This window comes from Tyto alba, unplaced genomic scaffold (genome assembly GCF_018691265.1).
Source record: "Tyto alba isolate M040663 unplaced genomic scaffold, T.alba_DEE_v4.0 Super-Scaffold_13, whole genome shotgun sequence".
In the NCBI taxonomy this organism is placed as follows: domain Eukaryota; kingdom Metazoa; phylum Chordata; class Aves; order Strigiformes; family Tytonidae; genus Tyto; species Tyto alba.
The window spans coordinates 28,228,110-28,247,024 of NW_024881275.1; the positions used below are offsets into that span (position 1 = coordinate 28,228,110).

At 38.1% G+C, this 18,915-nt stretch overlaps 1 protein-coding gene across 8 annotated transcripts in view; it reads right to left on the reverse strand.

The window, feature by feature from the left end:
- PAM (peptidylglycine alpha-amidating monooxygenase) overlaps positions 1–18,915 on the reverse strand; it is a 148,094-nt gene that overhangs the window by 68,413 nt on the left and 60,766 nt on the right. For all 8 annotated transcript variants that reach the window (XM_042787674.1, XM_042787673.1, XM_042787672.1 and 5 more), the window contains 3 exons: positions 14,629–15,134; positions 13,372–13,492; positions 4,676–4,733 (listed from right to left, as the gene is read on the reverse strand). In XM_042787674.1, coding sequence (XP_042643608.1) covers positions 4,676–4,733; positions 13,372–13,492; positions 14,629–14,720 — 271 coding nt within the window. In that variant the 5' untranslated portion in view covers positions 14,721–15,134. The remainder of the gene's footprint in view (positions 1–4,675; positions 4,734–13,371; positions 13,493–14,628; positions 15,135–18,915) is intronic.

The following is an 18,915-nucleotide window of genomic DNA, read 5'->3' on the forward strand; positions in this document are numbered from 1 at the left end:
GAACAGGAATAAGAAAATAGAAGTAAAAAGGGAAAGGAATCAAGATAAGGACAGGGACAGGTGGCTCTCCCATTACAGTCACAGGCAAAAGGCAGATTCATTAAGAGAAGAAAAAGAACATCACTTTAACCCAAACACTAACAAAACCAGCCCTTAACAGTCAAGGTGGGACAGTGAGAAGCACCACCACATCCAAAAATGCTTCCCTGCATCCCTCCCTTCTTCCTCGGGCTCAGCTCTGCTCCCAGTGTCTCTCCCTCCTCCCGCAGCAGCACAGGGGGAGGGGATGGAGGTTACAGTCAGTTCACTGCTCCTTGCTTCTCGGCAGGTGGGGTGAACACTGCACATCCCTCCCCTGATCCACATGGCTGCCCTCTCACTGGAGACAGTCCTTCATGAACCTTCTCCAGCATGAGTGCTTACCACAGGATGCATTCTTCCCATGCTGGTCTGGCGTGGATCTTTGCCGCGTTTCAGTCCTCTCAGTGCCAAACTACAACATCAGGATCTTCTCCTCATAGAGTCTCAGCCTCCTTTAAGCACACATGCACCTGTCCTGATGTGGGCTTCAGGTCAGCATCTGCTCCACCAGGTACCTCCATGGGTGTCAGAGGGGTGGCCCTGCCGTCTCATCATGGGATACAGAGGCGTCTGCTCTGGCACACCTCCCCCGCTTCCTTTTCTTTCCTTCCACTGACCTCAGTGTTCACATGTGTCCTTCTTGTAACTGCTCCTCACAAGTCCGTACCCCCTCTCATGTGTCCCTTCTTAAATACATTATCGCAGAGGTGCAGCCACCATCGCTAGTTGGCTTGACCTTGGCCAGAGGTGAGTCCAACTTGGAGTTGGGGGAATTTTTGAGAAGCTTCTCACAGGGGCCACCAATGTAGCCCCCTCTCCCACTGTCAAAAACCCCACCACAGAAACCCAGCCCACTTGGCCATAGGAAAGTTTACGTATGTCATACTAGGGTAACAAACCCACAGCATTTCAGTCATATGTGGACAAAACGTAACAAATTATCCAAATATTTCAATTTGTGTTGCTGAATGTAATAGGCTCCAGCTCATTTCTACAGCATAATCTGACAGGTAGGAACTTACCATGACTCAGTAAGAAAAAGACACATTCATTTATTGGCCATTCATGTGAATGAATATAAGGAGTTGACGATGACAGTCAATTTTCTTGGCTGAGTGGCTTGCTGTCAGACCCAATTTTTACAAGTGTCTGTAGAGCACCCTCTAGCTATTACTACAGCTCAGTAGTCAAACTGATTTTTACCAATGACTGCACCATGGAAGACTCAATCTAGTTTCTGGTTTGACTATTTATTCATAAACATTAACCAAACATGAGGTGGAAGAAAGCCACATTAGGTTTTTAAAATGTAACTGGGATGATACTTTCCTGAAAAAATGAAATATTAATCTCGTTCATTAATAACCTTTACATATTAATCTCACAGCCATTTCATTTCACAGAAGAAAAAATATGTTCCCAACACTAACCTAAATGTAAAACAACCCACCCCATTAACATAAACACATTCCCCCCTCCACAATTTGTCAGAATTTCTAGCCCTCTGGGACAGAAAACCAACTGGTTCAGACAGAAATCTCAGACTTGACAGACTGACCCTCCACTAGAGAATATCACATAGAAAACTAACATCATCTGCAAAAATACACAGGTATTGTGTATATATACATCCTGAAAAAGACCTTTAGGGCAAAACTTGCTCTACTACTCCTTCTAGTTGGTAACACTTCAAAAGTAAGTTTGATCACTTCCTTCTTTTGATAATGTCTGAGAACCAACTCTGACCGAGTTGGCAAATTCTGGTATAGTATCCCTCCAGCTTCACAGTACGAAGTTATACCCAATGTCCGTGTGCAAGCAAGACTGTCTAATGGTTTTAAATCTTTAGGAGAATATCAAAGCTGAAGTGTGAATACAAATTTAATAAAAAATATTGAAAAAAGTTATAGAAAGTATTTTCTATGTACTAACAAATGTAGTACTGCCCATGTACAATGCTCTAAAAGAAGTTCTGTCTGCCAGGGCCCTTATATTTCACAAATATGCAGTAAAATTATCCTGCTGCAGGTTCTATACTGTTTTAGAGGAGGGAAGGAAAGGTGGTATAAATAGGAAAACAAAGTAAAAAAAGGAATAAACAAGTGATTCTTGGACAAAGTGTAAGGACATTTGGTCATAAAAGTGTCCTTTTAAAGTATAAAAGCTAAGTTAAAAAAAACTACAGAAAAGAGAAGGCATTTAGTTGGCAGCACTATGTGGAAATAAATGGAACTGGAGACAGAAGATGTAGGTTCTGGTCTCAGTTTTATCACTGCACTGTCTCAGAAACCTGAGCTATTGTTTTAATTCCATGTATTCACACCTCCTCATGTTGAAGCTCTTCAGAACACACACTGTCTTCTTGATATATCACTGAACAGTAACCCAGAGTGACAGTTTGTATGTTAGTTTTTAGATGCTTCTATCACAAGGTAAAACAGTAATTAATGAAAGTTAATTACACCATTTATTGGCAATGCAATGAAGGCAGACTCTGCTTAAACCATAAAAACGTAGACACTATCCTTTTAAAAATAAGTATTTAATTCTCTATGTGTCAATCTTCTATGCTTCTTTAAGCAACACAAAATGCATGCATGCAAGTCAGTTAATAGCTAGTTTCACAACACTTAACAGTATTAAGATACATTTAAAGAACAACTCCACTAAGCATCTGATTTCTTAGGTGATACCTATTGTAAAAATTGCTTTCCTGAGAAGATTTAATTTGCTATTCAGGTATTTTATAAGATAGGTCAGTTTGCATTCTTTCTACTGTCTATAATTGGGTATTTTTGAGTCGACTCTCTTCAATGATTAGTTAACTTCCGTTGATTGTGAAGACTCCAACCCGACAAATCTTTTCCAGTGACTTTACCGAAGCAAGATGGAACTGATCACTTGCTTAAGACTGACCACATGACTATACATTTTGGTGTAAGAGAACAAAGAGAAAAAAACAAAGCAAGCAATTTTGTTTTATTTTCAAGGCATCCAAATATAATAGGTCGTAAGCAATGCTATCATGGAAAAGCTTTATGTTCACAGAACAAGTTGGGTTTTTTAAAATTTGCTCATCAAGTTCCTCTTGCACTTCTAAGCTCCACCTGATAATTAGAATGCTTTATTTGTCCAGGCCTTATTCTGCTTTGTAATGACATGCACTTAAGTACAGCAATCACTGGAAAGGTGACCAAATCCTATAAAAATCTGGTGAAGAACATGTAAGCACCTAAAACCTAAAAGTGACTCAGTCTTCAGAAAAAAAAAACGGGTTGTCTTGCATGATTCACATTAAGACTTTGCATAAATACCACTTTTAAGCAAATTCTTTCAGCAGATCCTTTTAAACATAAACACTGCTGAAAGTTTATGTGACTTTAACACATGTAAAGACCAAGTGACAGAACTAAATGTGCAGTAAACTAATAAAGAACTGAACTGTGCAATTTTGCAACTCAGTGAAGCACTAAATAAAAATTGCTTAAGCAGCAGGTTAGTAGTATGCCTTTCTATGAATCCCTTGAAAGCAGAAGAATCTATTGCACACACTGCACAGCAACTGTAGTTTATATGAAAATCAGTACGCACTCCCCTTTATGCTCATTTTTCTTTATGGGATCAAACTCTCAGCCAAAATGTGAAGTTAGGTTCTGACTTCTCTACAAAACAGATATACAGAGAAAGCACTGAAAAAAATGTTCTTAATTTTTCTAGTTATTACAATACAACATGAAAATCTAAACACAACATTCTAGTTCTGAAGGATTTCCACAAGGAAATCCACATGAAACAATAGTCTCATAATACAATACAATAAAAAATACATAGGATTCCCACCGTATTTATTGTATGTACAGATATCCTAAAATACAACAAAAGAGTAAAGCAAGAATATAGACATTTTAACTTCTCATTGTTTTCTATTATTTCAGTTTATAGTGTGTTTTGATAGTGAAACTGTCTTAAATCAAACCAACAAGCCTTCTCTCTACCTGAAAAACTCTCTCTTCACAACCAAGGTAAAATAAAAGACTTTCTGAACCCATGGTGTTGTTTTGCCGATTTGTCTGATTTGTACACTACTCCAGTATTTCTTTCTATTTGTCTGTCATCTTATTCATGCCACAACATTTAAAAAAAGCAAATTAAAAAATAGAAGGGAAAAGGGCTTTGTTGGTTTTAGTTTTTTTCCCCCAGATGAGTATTACTGCATCCAACTCTGACTTTAAGTGCAAAGGATTTACAGCCTGTACCAGCAATAAATAGTCAGCTCAGTGGAGCAGAATTAAGTATCCGGCCAGAGACAGAAAGTCAATACCATACAAATGTGACTGTTAGGTACCGACTGTCAGAGACATCTGCATGCAGCTCCTTAAGTACTATTACTCATTAATCTCTACAGATACAATTTGTTATCTTGAATCTAAGTAGCTCTCTCTAGTTTGTTTCTGCATTAGCCATGACGAATGCATTTTAGAAACTCTGACAGCCAAAGATTAAGTCAATATCAGGGGAAAAAAAAAAAAAAAAAGAAAATGCTGAGGTTCTTCAAAATGGCTTGATTAGGTTCTTCCAGGCAAGCAGTACTCACCTACATAGGCTTCATCATCCACCGGCAGGGGTACTGACATGCAGAGGTAGGTATCAGACTATTAAAAGACAAAATAACAGAAATTACCTTTAAATCGTGAATATTTAGAAAGGAAATCATAGAAAAAAAGCATCAAGATTCTCTACACTTTCTGAATATGAGTGTGGGAATACTGAACAAGCTAATATATAAAAATGATATACTTATGAGCCTTAGCACTTAATTTATTTGATGTGGTTAACAAGCACTGCCCCCTCAAAATTTAAAGGGGTAACAGCACCCTCCCAATGTCCAAATAAACAGCATAAATCAGTGAGCATGCTACATAAAGTGAAAAGGTTTACTGAGCTTCTGGTTCATTGTGTTCTTGGAATGCACTACTTTCTCAGTATTTATAAACTTACTAGAAGAATCGATAGCACTTGAGGTGAAGAGGGAGATGCTGATCTCTTCTCTCTGGTGACCAGTAATAGGACATGAGGAAATGGTATGAAGCTGCATCAGAGGAAGCTAAGATTGGACATTAGGAAAAGGTTCTTCACTAAGAGGGTGGTCAGTTACTGAAGCAGGCTCCCCAGGGAAGTGGTCAGAGCACCAAGCCTGTCAGAGTTCAAGGAGCATATGGACAATGCTCTTAGTCATATGGTTTAGATTTATGTAGCGCTGCAGGGAGCAGGGAATTGGACTCAATGATCCTTATGGGTCCCTTCAACTCAGGATGTTCTATAATTGGTCCCTTCAACTCAGGATGCTCTATAATTCTATGACTTCATAGCTAAATAGATTTCTCCCTATAGCAGTATTTCAGCCTATTACAAGATTTATATAACTGGACCACAAAGAATAAAAATGCTGTGCCACTGTAGCAGCAATCATAGAAATATATTTATTTTTGATTCATGCACATAATCCTACTATGATCAATTTAAATACTCTTCCCTGGGCACTCCAACAAATACCACATGTCCTTTAAAACAAAGAAGAACAGAATCTATTTTAAAAAAAACACAATTCAACATGTGATTTTCTTGCTTAAGCACTGTAAAGGACTAACAATTTCTTGCATCAACTGGACAGTTTGCACAAGATACAGTGTAATGGGCACTCCAGGCAGAAAACTTCTCAAAAAAGGCCCCTTCCTGATGCTACAGTTGCCTTTGTTGCCTAAAAGACTTTTGGGTTGATTTGGAAACACTCAACATGTAAGCCTTGGAAGGATTCCTTGATTAATATACAGACCAACTAAAATGCAAACACAGAAAACTCAGAGCAATGACCACAAACAAAATCCAGGTTTTCCATCTACAAGCACCCTGGATAACTATGAAAGAACTTGCAATATAAAACAGTCTCTGAGAAGAATAAAACCTAAATATGGCAAACATATTGAAAGGAACGCTTTTACTTTGCACATTAAAAAAAGTCAGTAAATCATTGGAACAGCACAAAATTACATTTTTTAGATGCATGTGAACTACACAGACAAAAAATTAAATCACTCACATCTTTGTCAGCTAGATAAAACGCAGGTCCTACAAAAGTACCATCTAAGAAAAACATCAGCTGCTTTACTGAGGTATGTAGCCAAAGATGATGTAGGATATTTATATTACTATTGTAAGAAATAAATTCATTGTCATGGTTTATTTACATGTAACAGAGATTAGGCTGTAATGTCAGCAATGTGACTATTAGGTTGATAGCTACGCTACTATTTCAAACCATTTTTTTCAACTTTTAAGGATGTTTAAAAAAGGAAAGATGCCAGCTACTGGAATTTCATTACATCCATGAACTCAAAATCAGACAGGACTTTCACTAAACAGATGAAGATAAAATTTCTGCTTTGAAAAACTTCAAATCTAATTTAAAAGAAGACACTGAAAATAGGTGTAAATAATTAAATGCAACTGAGAAGGAAGGACAGGTACAGTGGTGATAACAATATGTGATTACACAAAGCAGTGATGTACACAGATAAGAAACCATTTTTGGTGTTTTTGCTAGAAGATGGGAAGGATGAACAGAGGTCAGCTGATACAACTGATGTGAATGACTTCATGTATTCTAGTTACATGCATTTACAGAATGAACACACTAGAGCTTTCTAGAAATAGAAAAGGAAATACTCTATCTTTTCTCTCTGAGTTCAGAATTAGATTTTTTTTTTTTAAAAATCCGTGATTTAGAAACTTATACCCAAACTCTGAAAGTCAATGGCAGCAATGCTCCACATTGTAGTAGAAATAACCAGTGGATTCTTTGTCTTTAAACACAAAATGAACTCAGAAACAGTGTGGACTAAAAATAAGGACAACATGCATTTTTAAAAAGTATCATTTACCCAATTAAGAATTAAATTAGTTAATAACATAGCAATGGGATTTATCATGGATGCAATGGCTGAGAATTTGCAATGTGTCATAACATCTACAAGGATTATTAGAAGTCTAGGTGTACCAATATTTTTGGCTCTTTTTTAACTGAAGACTGTTAAGTGGAAATTATAGATGTACTAAAATGGTATTGTGCTACTCTGTCTGAGCTGTTGCAGAACTCGGTCATGCCTCTCTGACTCAGTGTTATAATACGTCTACATGTAGCAAATGTCCCAGTTAAAATCTTTCTTCCATGTTCATCATCTCTCTTCAATACCAGTGTACTCTACATTGTATAGTTTACCTTAGGTAACCTGATGTGCCTTTAGGATTCTAATCCTAAAAAAGAGCACAGGTTTTTTTAAGAGAAAAAAATGAAAACAAAATTCACAAGATTCACTGCTTTGGAGAAGAAACAGGGTAGTGGGTGGGGGCTGGGAGAAGAAAGGGGAAGTTTCCATCTGTTTGCTTTTGTTTGTATTGCCTTACATTAGTCATCTTCAGATTGTCCTCCAAAGTAATCTGAAGCAACTTCACTTCATTAACAAAAGACCCTGGCCAGCAGTTACATGACAGGCCTATAGATGGTCAGTAAGGGCAAAGTATTGATTTGCTAAAATTCAATTCTAGTCACAGTGTAGTTTCATAACCCTTACCCATTCCTACTGTTCCATCCTATTACCCACATTGTTTTTAAGAAATTATCTCCTCTTCTTCCCTATCAAAATATATTTTTCAAAAGCAAAAAAAACAGGAAGCAAACCTATAAAATTACCATACGTACAAGGCTTTTCAAAATGCCCTCAAACTTCTTAAAATGAAACATATTTGAAAAGAACAAGCTCCAAGATTATCTATGAGTTAAAATTTACGTGACAATTTCATGACACAAAGAACTATCACTCTCTATGATAGTCTGGACTTAAACTCCAAGCCAGCAACCTCTTGTTGCTACTGTAAACAGGGAGCTTACCTTCTAGTTTTTGCATTACTACTCTCCCATGCTACCTCTTATCACCCTTCCATAACTAACTTCTACTAGGTATAGCCAGAGAAGAGATCATTTGCCCAAATGGATAATGCAAGTCAATCAATGTGGTCATTCTGATGTCTTTGCCATTACTGGCATGAAAACTCATTCTGGCATAGTCACAAGGGTTTTTAATATTGTTTCTGATATATAAGCCAGGTTGTATTTAGCTAATAAGATAAACTGAGCAGAAATTAAAAAACAGCTATTGGATCCAACAAAATGGATTCTGGTCACTTATCTCCAATTGTCAATGTTCCAGACTTAAAACACAAGAAGAGCAGGAACATCCTGACATTAAAGCATTACAAAAAGACACACTGCAGAATCCACAATAATTCTGTCCAGTTTTCTCTACTTTACCATGAGGGTGCGTATTTGATGCATCTTCAGAAAAAAATTATTACATAGACTTCAACTTGTGTAAGAAACAAGCAGAGGCGGGAAAAGTGAGATTGCTCCACTATGCACAACCCCATCAATTCAGATGTTTCAAAAAAAAAGTGAGAAGATGAAATGAATAGAACTTTCGAAGTGCAACATGCAGCCTTCTGAAAGCACACTGAGGAGGAGGGAAGAGAAAAGCCCATACTTTTCCTTCCTCTACCCCTCTCCCTTCTTTAAAATAGTCTTTTTTATTTAAAAGGGTCATTACACACTAATAATTGCATCACTTCTCATAAATCTCTGGTATTGATATTCACTATGCCAGGGTCCAGATGCATACAAGTAACTAAATTCGAATTTTTACAGAACTTCACCCTAAGCAATAACCAAGTTATTCACACAACTTTTTCCAGAGTCAGAACAAGTCTTGGGGTATCTCAGGTCAAGATCTCAACTTGGTTACTGTAGCAACAGTAAAGAAAGAGTTGCAAGTAATTCACGTCTATCGAAAGATTTCCATCTTGTTTTACGTATTTTTACCTGGTATGGTATACCCAAGCAAACCGGAGATGAGAGGAAAAATTTTAACCAAAGACTTCAAACTGAGAAACTAAAATTACAAAATCAAATATGTAGGTATTATGAGTCACTACTAACCTACTGGTAGAAACTCAAGATGAGCAATTAAAAAAAAAACAACCAAACAAAACAAAACAAACAAAACAAAACAAAGAACTTGCAAAATCCATTAGGCAAGAACTCCTCCACACACAACATTTCCACACTAAGAATATCCCACCAAATAACATCATTTGCCACTATTTTGTGCTTTTAGCAATATTTATGAAGTTTCAAGCATACATTTAAGATCTCAGCAAATGCTGTACCAAAATTAATTTACCAATGAAAAGTTTGTTCAGCTTTATAGTAGTACCTAAAAAATCCAAACTATTATTTATGAACAAGATTAATTGACATACATGTTTTAATTGCACTCTCATTTTTTATCATTCTTATTTGATTTGTAGCGAACACAGCTATTAACAGCAGCAAAGCCATGCTACCGGCAGAGTAATCATGTTTACCCCACATTCTTAATAAAACTTTCACAAAATAGCCTTCAATTTGCTTAACAGTATTGCGCTTTATACCTGAAATTTGGACTTTTCAGAATGAGCTGATCCCATCTCTTCCTGGTAGATAAAACATAAAGCTACTTGTTTAAACAGTAAGTCCTAACATACTGTTAATTTACTGTGCAGACGGGAATTTTCTTCTAATTATCTTAATTATTGTCTGGGGTTTGAACGGTGGGGTTTTTTGGTAGCAGGGGAGGGGGATAAAGGGGTGGCCCCCTGTCAGAGGCTTCTCGAAGCTCCCCCAGCTCCAAGTCAGCTCCACCTCTGCACAAAAACTGAGCCAATCGGCTGCACGTCTGCGATAACATATTTAAGAAGGGATGTGATGAGGAGGAGTTGCTGCAGCTGCGTGAACACCAAGGTCAGTGGAGGAACGGAGGAAGAAAGGAGGGGGGAGGTGTGCCGGAGCAGAGACCCCCCTGTATCCTGTGGTGAGATGGCAGGGCAGCCCCTCCTGCCACCCATGAAGATCTACGGTGGAGCAGACATTGATTTATGGCCTCTGTTTTTTTCATGGGTCATCAAGGTTCTGTGCCCGAAGAAGGCCGGGGTCTCTTGGGAAAAGGTAGCCCCGCTGCTGTAATTCAGTGCTGGGAGGATTGCAGCATGCCGGGGAGTCCCACACCTGAGCAGCTCGGGAAGGGCTGCAGCTGTGGGAGAGAATCCAGTTGGAGAAAGTTAGTGACCCATGACAGAGCAGTGTGGGGAATGCTGAGGCCTGTGGGAGGGACTCACGCCAGAGAAAGTTTGTGGAGGACTGTCTCCTGTGAGAGGGGGACCACGATGGAGCAGGGGGAAGAAGTTCCAGAAGCTCTCCTCAACAAAGATGGAAGAAGCAGCAGCACTGACTGCACCCCCAATTCCCTGCCCCTGCGCCACTGGGGGAGGAGGTAGAGATATTGGGAGCAGAACTGAGCCCGGGAAGAAGGGAGGGGTGGGGGGAAGGTGTTCTCAAGATGTGGCAATGTTTATCACTGTCCTACTCTGTTAAGTGTTGTTAGTGTCTATAATAAATGTATGTTCTTTTTTTTTCCTCCCCTAACAAGTCTGCCTTTTGCTCATGATCATAAAGGGGAATTTTTCCCCATCCCAGTCCTATCTTGAACCCTAAGACTGGCTCTCTGTCCCTTCTCATTGCCGGAGGGGAAGGGAGAGAGAGCTGCTGCATTGTGGTTGGCTGCCAACCAGGCCTAAACCACGACACTATGGAAGAAATCAACTCAGCAGCAGTAGTATTTCAGAAGTTCCCTTTCTTTTTCCAGCTTAGAGATATTTTTGACTAAACAACTGATGACTCCAGTCCTTGAGAACAGTTCTTACATTACGTAAACCTTCTGACTGTATGACTATCTCAGGTCACGCTAGTCATGAATTGTAATTAAAAACTGTTTAGTTCCATCAGACGTCCTTCTGTTAGCTAGCTGTGACTCCAGATAAGAAACATGACTGTCATATGCATGCTACCAAGAGAGAAAGAGGTCAGAAGAATTCAGCTTGTGAATTCTCCTGAAAGTACTAACCTGTGGCCAAAGTGAATTCAGAATTCCTAACAGTCCAGTTGAAACAAGATTTTCTTTTCACAAAACATGCATGATAAAGAAGAGACAGCACAGAACATACTGATGTTGCTCTAACAATACTCTTCTGTTGTCTAGAATTTAACTCATTCACATCTTCTCCACTAATTTCTGCTCCTCCTAGTTTTTTCTTTTCTTTTTCCACCATTCCCACATAAATTGTAATGCTTGAGAACTCAGGAACTTCAATTAGGCATTATCAAAATAGCGATATGCCTCCAGAAAGCCCTTAATAAAGCATTTTAGAAATTGTACTTGCCCTCTTGCTCTTTTGTTTATTTTTGTATCTTTCATGAATAGAGATAAACTTGCAGATAGACCTTGGAAGCAGAACTATATATCAGAATCTAAATATCATAGAATATATTGAGTTGAAAGTGACCCATAAGGATCACTGAGTCCAACTCCCAATTTACACTCTTATAGAAACATCAGTATGGAAAACTTGAAATCACAGCAGATCCACAGTTGCTATATAAATCTGCCCACAACTAGGGCCAAGAGGTACATGAAGTAGAGAGCAAGCTAGAAGGAAGCCACTACAGAAGAACTTCCTCTCTAAATAGGATTCTTCCCTTCCATGTTCTTTCTGCCACAAAAATAAACTAACAGCACGTGAACTATCTCCTTCTGTGAACTGCAAGAAAACAAAAATTTTCTTCTCTGCAATTGCTTCTTCTTGAGTATATCAGTATTTAACTTGTCTAAATGGGAACCAAATTTCCTATACAGTTAGTGTGGGACACTGTGGAAGGAAGAAGGGAAATGAGAAGGGTGGATGAGACAGAGAGTAAAATAAAAGCTAGACTTAAAAGTATGTAAGGCTATTTTTTGATTATTTTCACTTACCTTTGTAGGAATTAACTTGGCAAGTTGCTGTCTTCCCCTGTCCTTCCCCTAGACCCACACTACACCATAGCATTTCACACTATTTTGTACATAAAGGCTGTCAGCTACAGGTACATATGAATGTGGACAGTGTTATGTCCCCTCTATTCACTACCATACCCTTTTGTTGGTGGTGTTGGGTTTTGGTTTTCTTTTTTTTTTTTTTAATAGGAATCTGAAGTGACTGACCCCTTCATATGCGTTTCCTAGCTCTTCAACTAATGGCTCCTCAGGTTAAATCAATAAAACATAATTACAAACATGTATCTGTATGAACTGAGAGTACTTTTCACTCTTTCTGAAAGAGAAATTTAATATTTTGCTTCAGACAAATAAGATCTAGTAGAAACTGTATTTCTATTTGCACTCCCTGGAATGACACCACTTGCTCTAAATTACATGTTCCAGAGGGGTTGCTCCCCAATAACTGAAAATCTCTTTTTCCCTTCAGTACTTTTTGACAGTGCTATCTGAAACAATGAGCCATCATCTACTGCAGCACAACACTCTGCTCTTTCCAAGCATTTTCAGCCCCCTAAAAGAAATTTAGTCTTTTAATTACATATATAATTCCCTGCATTGCCTCACTGAAAAAAAAACCCTCCATTAATCACTGTTTATCTCACTTAATGAAACTACATGAGGAAATGACAGTAGAATCTCAGACTTTGATGTGAACCTTAAAAATCCTAGTGCTAATGTTCAGAATCTTAATTATTGTCTAAATTTTTACTCACTTGACTCAGTAGGAGATAAGCAACTTCAAACCTAGAACAGTATACCATTATAACTTGTTTACAGTATCTTTTCTGGGTTATCTTTAAGGGTTTAAAATACTGTGTCAAAAGTATTACCTCTATGAAATGGGTTTTGGTTATTTTCTCTCAGCTTGCCAAAGTTGCAGCAATGTTCATTTTAATGTAGCTAAATTCACTGAGGCATCATTTGATATTTGGTATACACTGAAACTCTAAATAAAAGTATGTCTTACTAGCACAGCTGGAAATATTTCACATTAATAAAACTCATATTCCCTGTTTTAATGAAATTCAGCAATTCAGTTTATGAAACCAACATTTTACAAATAAAATTAATCACATAAAAAGATTTTTCTGTCATTTGAGATTACTTTTGTTTCTTACTTTTCCATGAACCTATATATATATATATATATAAAAGTTACCCTGTTGTTTTTTTTTTTTCCACTTTATATAAGTGATATTGTAGACAAGACTTTATTTTCCTAACTTATTAAAAACAGAGTAAGTGGCAAAATAAAAAACTGCATTTCTCTCACCTGCTTAGGCGTCACCCCAGGCATGCGAATGTCCAGTGCAAAATCTGACAGACCTAGTGAAATCACTGGCCGGTTGCTTCCAATGCATTCACTGGAAAGAGGTCTGGTAGTATCTTTATACCTTAAAAAGAAGGATGAAATATCTTTAAAAATAATTATTTTTGTCATGTTTTTTTCAAAAGAAGGGTCTTCAGAACTAGTAAAGAAGTTTGACGATGCTGAGTAGCTGTAAGAGTGATCTTGAAATTTCACTCCTTCATAAGCTGAGAAAAATATCTTAGTTATCAAGCACTTACTGAAGTAGTTCCTCTGAGGAATCAGACATGACTAGTATGGAAAACAACAGTTGAAAACTTAACCTGTTACCTCACTAAATAATTGTTTGAGGTACATGGATGCACAGATAGAGAATTCACTGGAAAATGTCAGATACTGTTGATCTATGTGCCTGATGAATAATTCAATACAGATTAAATTTAAATAATGTGTAAAGTGGAAATTTTTAATTCCAACACTATGACATTTATAGCAACTCCTATCATAAACAGTAAAGTAAACCAGTAAATTTTACAACTTCACATGGATATCAAAGTCTGTATCACGTGAAAAGTATAAACAAATTGTAAAAAAATATAGATCACTGTAAGGAACTAAATGGTAAGACATCTGAAACATGATACAACATTGATATAAATTTTGAATACGTATATTCATGTACATATATATAAATACAGAAGTGACAAGGTAACCACAGTGCCTAATATATCTCACAAACACTAAAAAAACTTTTTTTGAGACCTAAGAGGCTACTTCTCTTGTCCACACTACATTAAAGTTTATCTGTACAAGTTTACATTTGAACTCCCCTGAAGTTTCCCAGAATTGCCCAGTTTTAATCTAGTTGATGTTTTTTTGTTAAAACATCATTTTATACTGCAAGGTAACTTGAGCAGCTGAAATATATTTACTCCCTATGTAGTCTCAAATACACCTGTGGCATTATCTAAAGAGTTCTATTAATTGTTGCTTTGTCATCCTAAATTCACATTATACAGAGCAATCTATGGATAAAACAAGTTTCTGTCTTCAATATGACGTGAATGTCATTATCAAAATTGAAGAAAGAAAATTCAGAGCACGTGACCAAAACTGAAGAAATACCGTACACATTTTTATCTACGACATGCATTTTTATAATTCCATAAAATCATAAGTGATTGCATGCACTCAACACAGAAGGTCTCCTGCATAACCCACCTCTTGAAGACAGATAGTGGACTTCTGAAACCCAAACAGATGTTTTGAAAAACAAGAAACAGTAATAGGAGGTTGTTAATGAAGCCAGCCATGTCTACCCTGCTGGTTTTGGCCTGATTAAGTGAGCAGAAAAAGGGCAGCACAGTTCTATCAGCTGTGATCCTGACAATTAGGCAGCAGCAGCAGCTGTATCAATTCACTACTTCATTATTATGTGCTCTGCGGGCATCCTCTAGCTGCTGACAGACCACCTGTCTTGGAAGGTAAATCAGGAAGGTGGATGATGCTATGCTGTCTTTATTATTAACTGTAAAAATCTGTTGAAGAATATTCCCTTGCAGGCAGATGACACTGCACTTCTGTCCACTTAAGGAGCTGAAAAGAAGTAGCACTCCTGATGCTTTGTCCCCAGGTTGTGCAGTTAGATCTGCATGTTACTTATCAATCCACAGTGCTGGAGACTTCAAGTAGCATTTCAGAAACCAGCATCAGTCATCCTTCAGAACCTGTAAAAATAGAAGCAGATAAAGCATAACCAACACGTTACACCATTAGTTCTCAGCAAATCCCTGTTGAAGCATTTTAATACATTAGTAAGTTCTTTCACCAGCTTTGGCCCAACCCAATGAAGATTGCAACAAGTCTGCTGATTCCTTCTTTTCCTCTTCTCCCATCCACACAGGGTCAGAAGCTGACACATTTCATATTGATATAAAAAACACAATCTCAAACACATTTTACATGATAGGAAAAAATACTAAAAACCCCTCAACATGCAAAAGGCAAATCATGGAGTATTTCACACATACAAACACTAGTATAATCTATTCTACAAGCAGCAAGAAACAGCAAAACACTGACATCACAAGAAACAAGGTTTGTAAATTTTATCAACTCTCACTAAATCTTTCTGTACGTATTGCAGGCTGGAAGATTATTTTACTTTTAATACAATCTATAATACACCATTATGTCTTTAAGGTATCTGTTTTTTATGTACTTTAGCTACTTTTTATACCCATTTCATACAATTAATACTTAACGAATTATTTTTGGAAATACTGAAACATGAACTATTGAGATCAGACTGCTTCATACTAGTTGAATAGTTTTCTATCCTTTCATATATTGAGAATATATCAACATAAACCATTAGTCTCCTCTTTGCTTTAACTCTGTGTTCTTTCTTCCCTACTTTAGTTGACATGACATTTAAATTTCAAGTTTCTTTATAAGTATGCTAGAAAATCACATTGTGTGTTACTGAAGACATATACTAGAATTTTTATTGAGCATTCCAATTCTGGAAGAAGAAAAATTTCAAGTCATAATGAAAAGCAAAATCTTTAAAATATATTATGTGGTAATTCTTCTAAGATAAGTAGTAATAGGAAAAAAAACACTAAAAACCAACTATCTCCCAGCACCTGGAAGACACAGTCAAATATTGCTATAATGACAAAATAGAAAAGAAGGATTTTGACATGAAACACAATTAAAATTCCTGTGTTCTATAAAAATACACTTCCATCTCAGGGCACATGTACCAAAAAATGATTCTAATGAAACAGAAGTGCTCATGGATAGACTAAGAAGCCATGCTGGCCACTTGCATGTTGTTTAGAAGCTACATTACATTTGCATTGAATTATTTGTAAAAACCTGATTACATTAATCATCATTAAACTTACATATTTTATTCACTGAAGGATGACAGAAAAGATTCAGTCACAAACAACTAAAAATAGACTTCATCTTAGTTTTCAGTTTGCCAAAAACATGCCAAAGCTGTCCAAAATCATTCATGCAAGCAACAATACGAGCCTAATTCTTTTTTTCAAAATAAATTTTAACATCTTTACTTCTATAAACTAAATAATCTTCATGAGGAACTATGGAAAGTTGCAACAGATGCATAGGACTGTACTATGATGAAAACCAAAAATCATTTAAAAAAAGACAAGTGTGATATACTTCACAGAAAGTTAAGACAAGTCTTCATTACTTTTACTCTTTAAGGTATAATTATGCAACAGCAACTGTTCAGCACCTTTGTAAGCCACCTAGGTGGAAGTTCTAGCACATTTTAAATTTGTGTTCCCCAAGGAATTATGCCTTTATTTTCATACCATACAATAAATCTACTTGACAAGCAAGAACTATGAAGAACAGAGTCAAGAGGAATACACTGGATTTTAAAACATATACAGAATGACAATGTCCTGACTTAATTTTTTGGAATCCAAAAAGATATTTCCCAGTGATGAGAAATAAAACCAAACCATTATTTTTTGTCAGCTTCAAGAAGTCTGAGATTAGTTACACAGGTCTGTTACTCGTGAATAACAGACTGAACGTGAGTCAGCGATGTGCCCTTGATGCAAAAAGAGCTAATGGTATTCTCGGCTGCATCAGCCAAAGTATTGCCAGCAGGTCAGGGGAGGTGATCCTTCCCCTCCGCTCAGCACTGGTGAGGCCACACCTGGAGTACTGTGCCCAGTGCAGGGCTTCCCAGCACGAGAGAGACAAGGATATACTGGAGAGAGTCCAAGGAAGGGCCACTAAGATGACAAAGGGACTGGAACATCTCTCCTCTGAGGAAAGGCTGAGAGAGTTGGGACTGTTCAGCCTGGAGAAGTCTCAGGGGGATCTCATCAATGTATATGAATACCTGAAGGGAGAGTGCGAAGAGGATGAAGACAGGTGACAGCATGTGTAATATCTTTGTCAGTGATCTGGATGAGGGGATTGAGTGCACCCTCTTTAAGTGTGCAGATGACACCAAGTTGGGTGGGAGTGTTGATCTGCTTGAGCGTAGAAAGGCTCTGCAGAGGGATCTGGACAGGCTGGATTGATGGGCCGAGGCCAATAGTATGAGGTTCAACAAGGCTCAGTGCCAGGTTCTGCACTTGGGTCACAACACCACCATGCAATGCTACGGGCTTGGGGAAGAGTGTCTGGAAAGCTGCCCAGCACAGAAGGACCTGGGGGTTTGGTTGACAACCCCGTGAATATGAGCCAGCAGTGTGCCCAGGTGGCCAAGAAGGCCAATAGCATCCTGGCTGGTATCAGAAGTAGTGTGGCCAGCAGGACTAGGGAAGTGATCGTCCCACTGGTGAGGCCACACCTCACTACAAGCAAGTTTTGGGCCCCTCACTACAAGCAAGATACTGAGGTGCTAGAGCGTGTCCAAAGAAGGGCAGCGAAGCTGGTGAAGGGTCCAGAGAATGCATCTTATGAGGAGCTGCTGAGGGAACTGGGGTTTGCTTAGCCTGGAGAAAAGGAGGCTGAGGGGAGACCTTATCACTCTCTACAGCCACCTGAAAGGAGGTTGTAGCGAGGCGGGTGTTGGTCTCTTCTCCCACGTAACAAGCGGTAGGATGAGAAGAAATGGCCTCAGGGGAGGTTTAGATTGGATATGGGGAAAAATGTCTTCACCAAAAGGGTTATCAAGCACTGGAACAGGCTGCCTAGGGAAGTGGTTGAGTCACCATCCCTGGAGGTATTGAAAAGACAGGTGTAGATGTGGCACTTAGGGACATGGCAGTGCTAGGTTAATGGTTGGACTCATCGATCTTAAGGGACTTGTCCAACCTCAACGATTCTGTTACTCTCTGCCACCTCCCAGTGTCTGTGCCTCTCTGGTGCCTGCTCATGACTCCTTAAAGGAGATTCTGCTGGCAGTCCCCAGGCACAGAGACTGGCACGGCAGTAAATTAGACTGAACGTGGGAAGGAAGAGGCATCTTTGACTTGCATCTTCATCTTCAGCTCATTACACCATGTTCTTTAGTACCTTCATTTCGGGCCTGTACAGCCAGAAGACAGTTCAAGTAAAACCAACCTGTTTTAATTTGGAAGGGTAATGGCTGTTAAGCACTGTAGTCCGTGGTGAGTTTGGAGTATGCTGTGTGTTCCCTGCCAAGCTGTATGCCTCCGTACAGGCCTTAGAGTATCAGAAGCAGAATTCAAGCGCAATGATAAAGTCTTTCTCCCCGTTCCATGATGGTTGTTTAGGCTATCGAGTTTCCACAGGCTAGCTGGGCAGTCAGATTGTTTTAAAGCACTTTATTATAATTGCTGCCTTGTTTTTATTTTACACCAATTAATTTTATTAGTCAGTGAAATAACTTGCCTTATAATAAATTGTCAATTAATGTAATCCATTGGAAAAACAAGTGTTTCCTCACTTGAGATAGTAATAGTGTTAAAAACTTTAACTGTTCTTAATAACTGATGTAGGTACTGACCTTTCTGATAGTGTGCTTAAGTCTGCTGATCACTGACC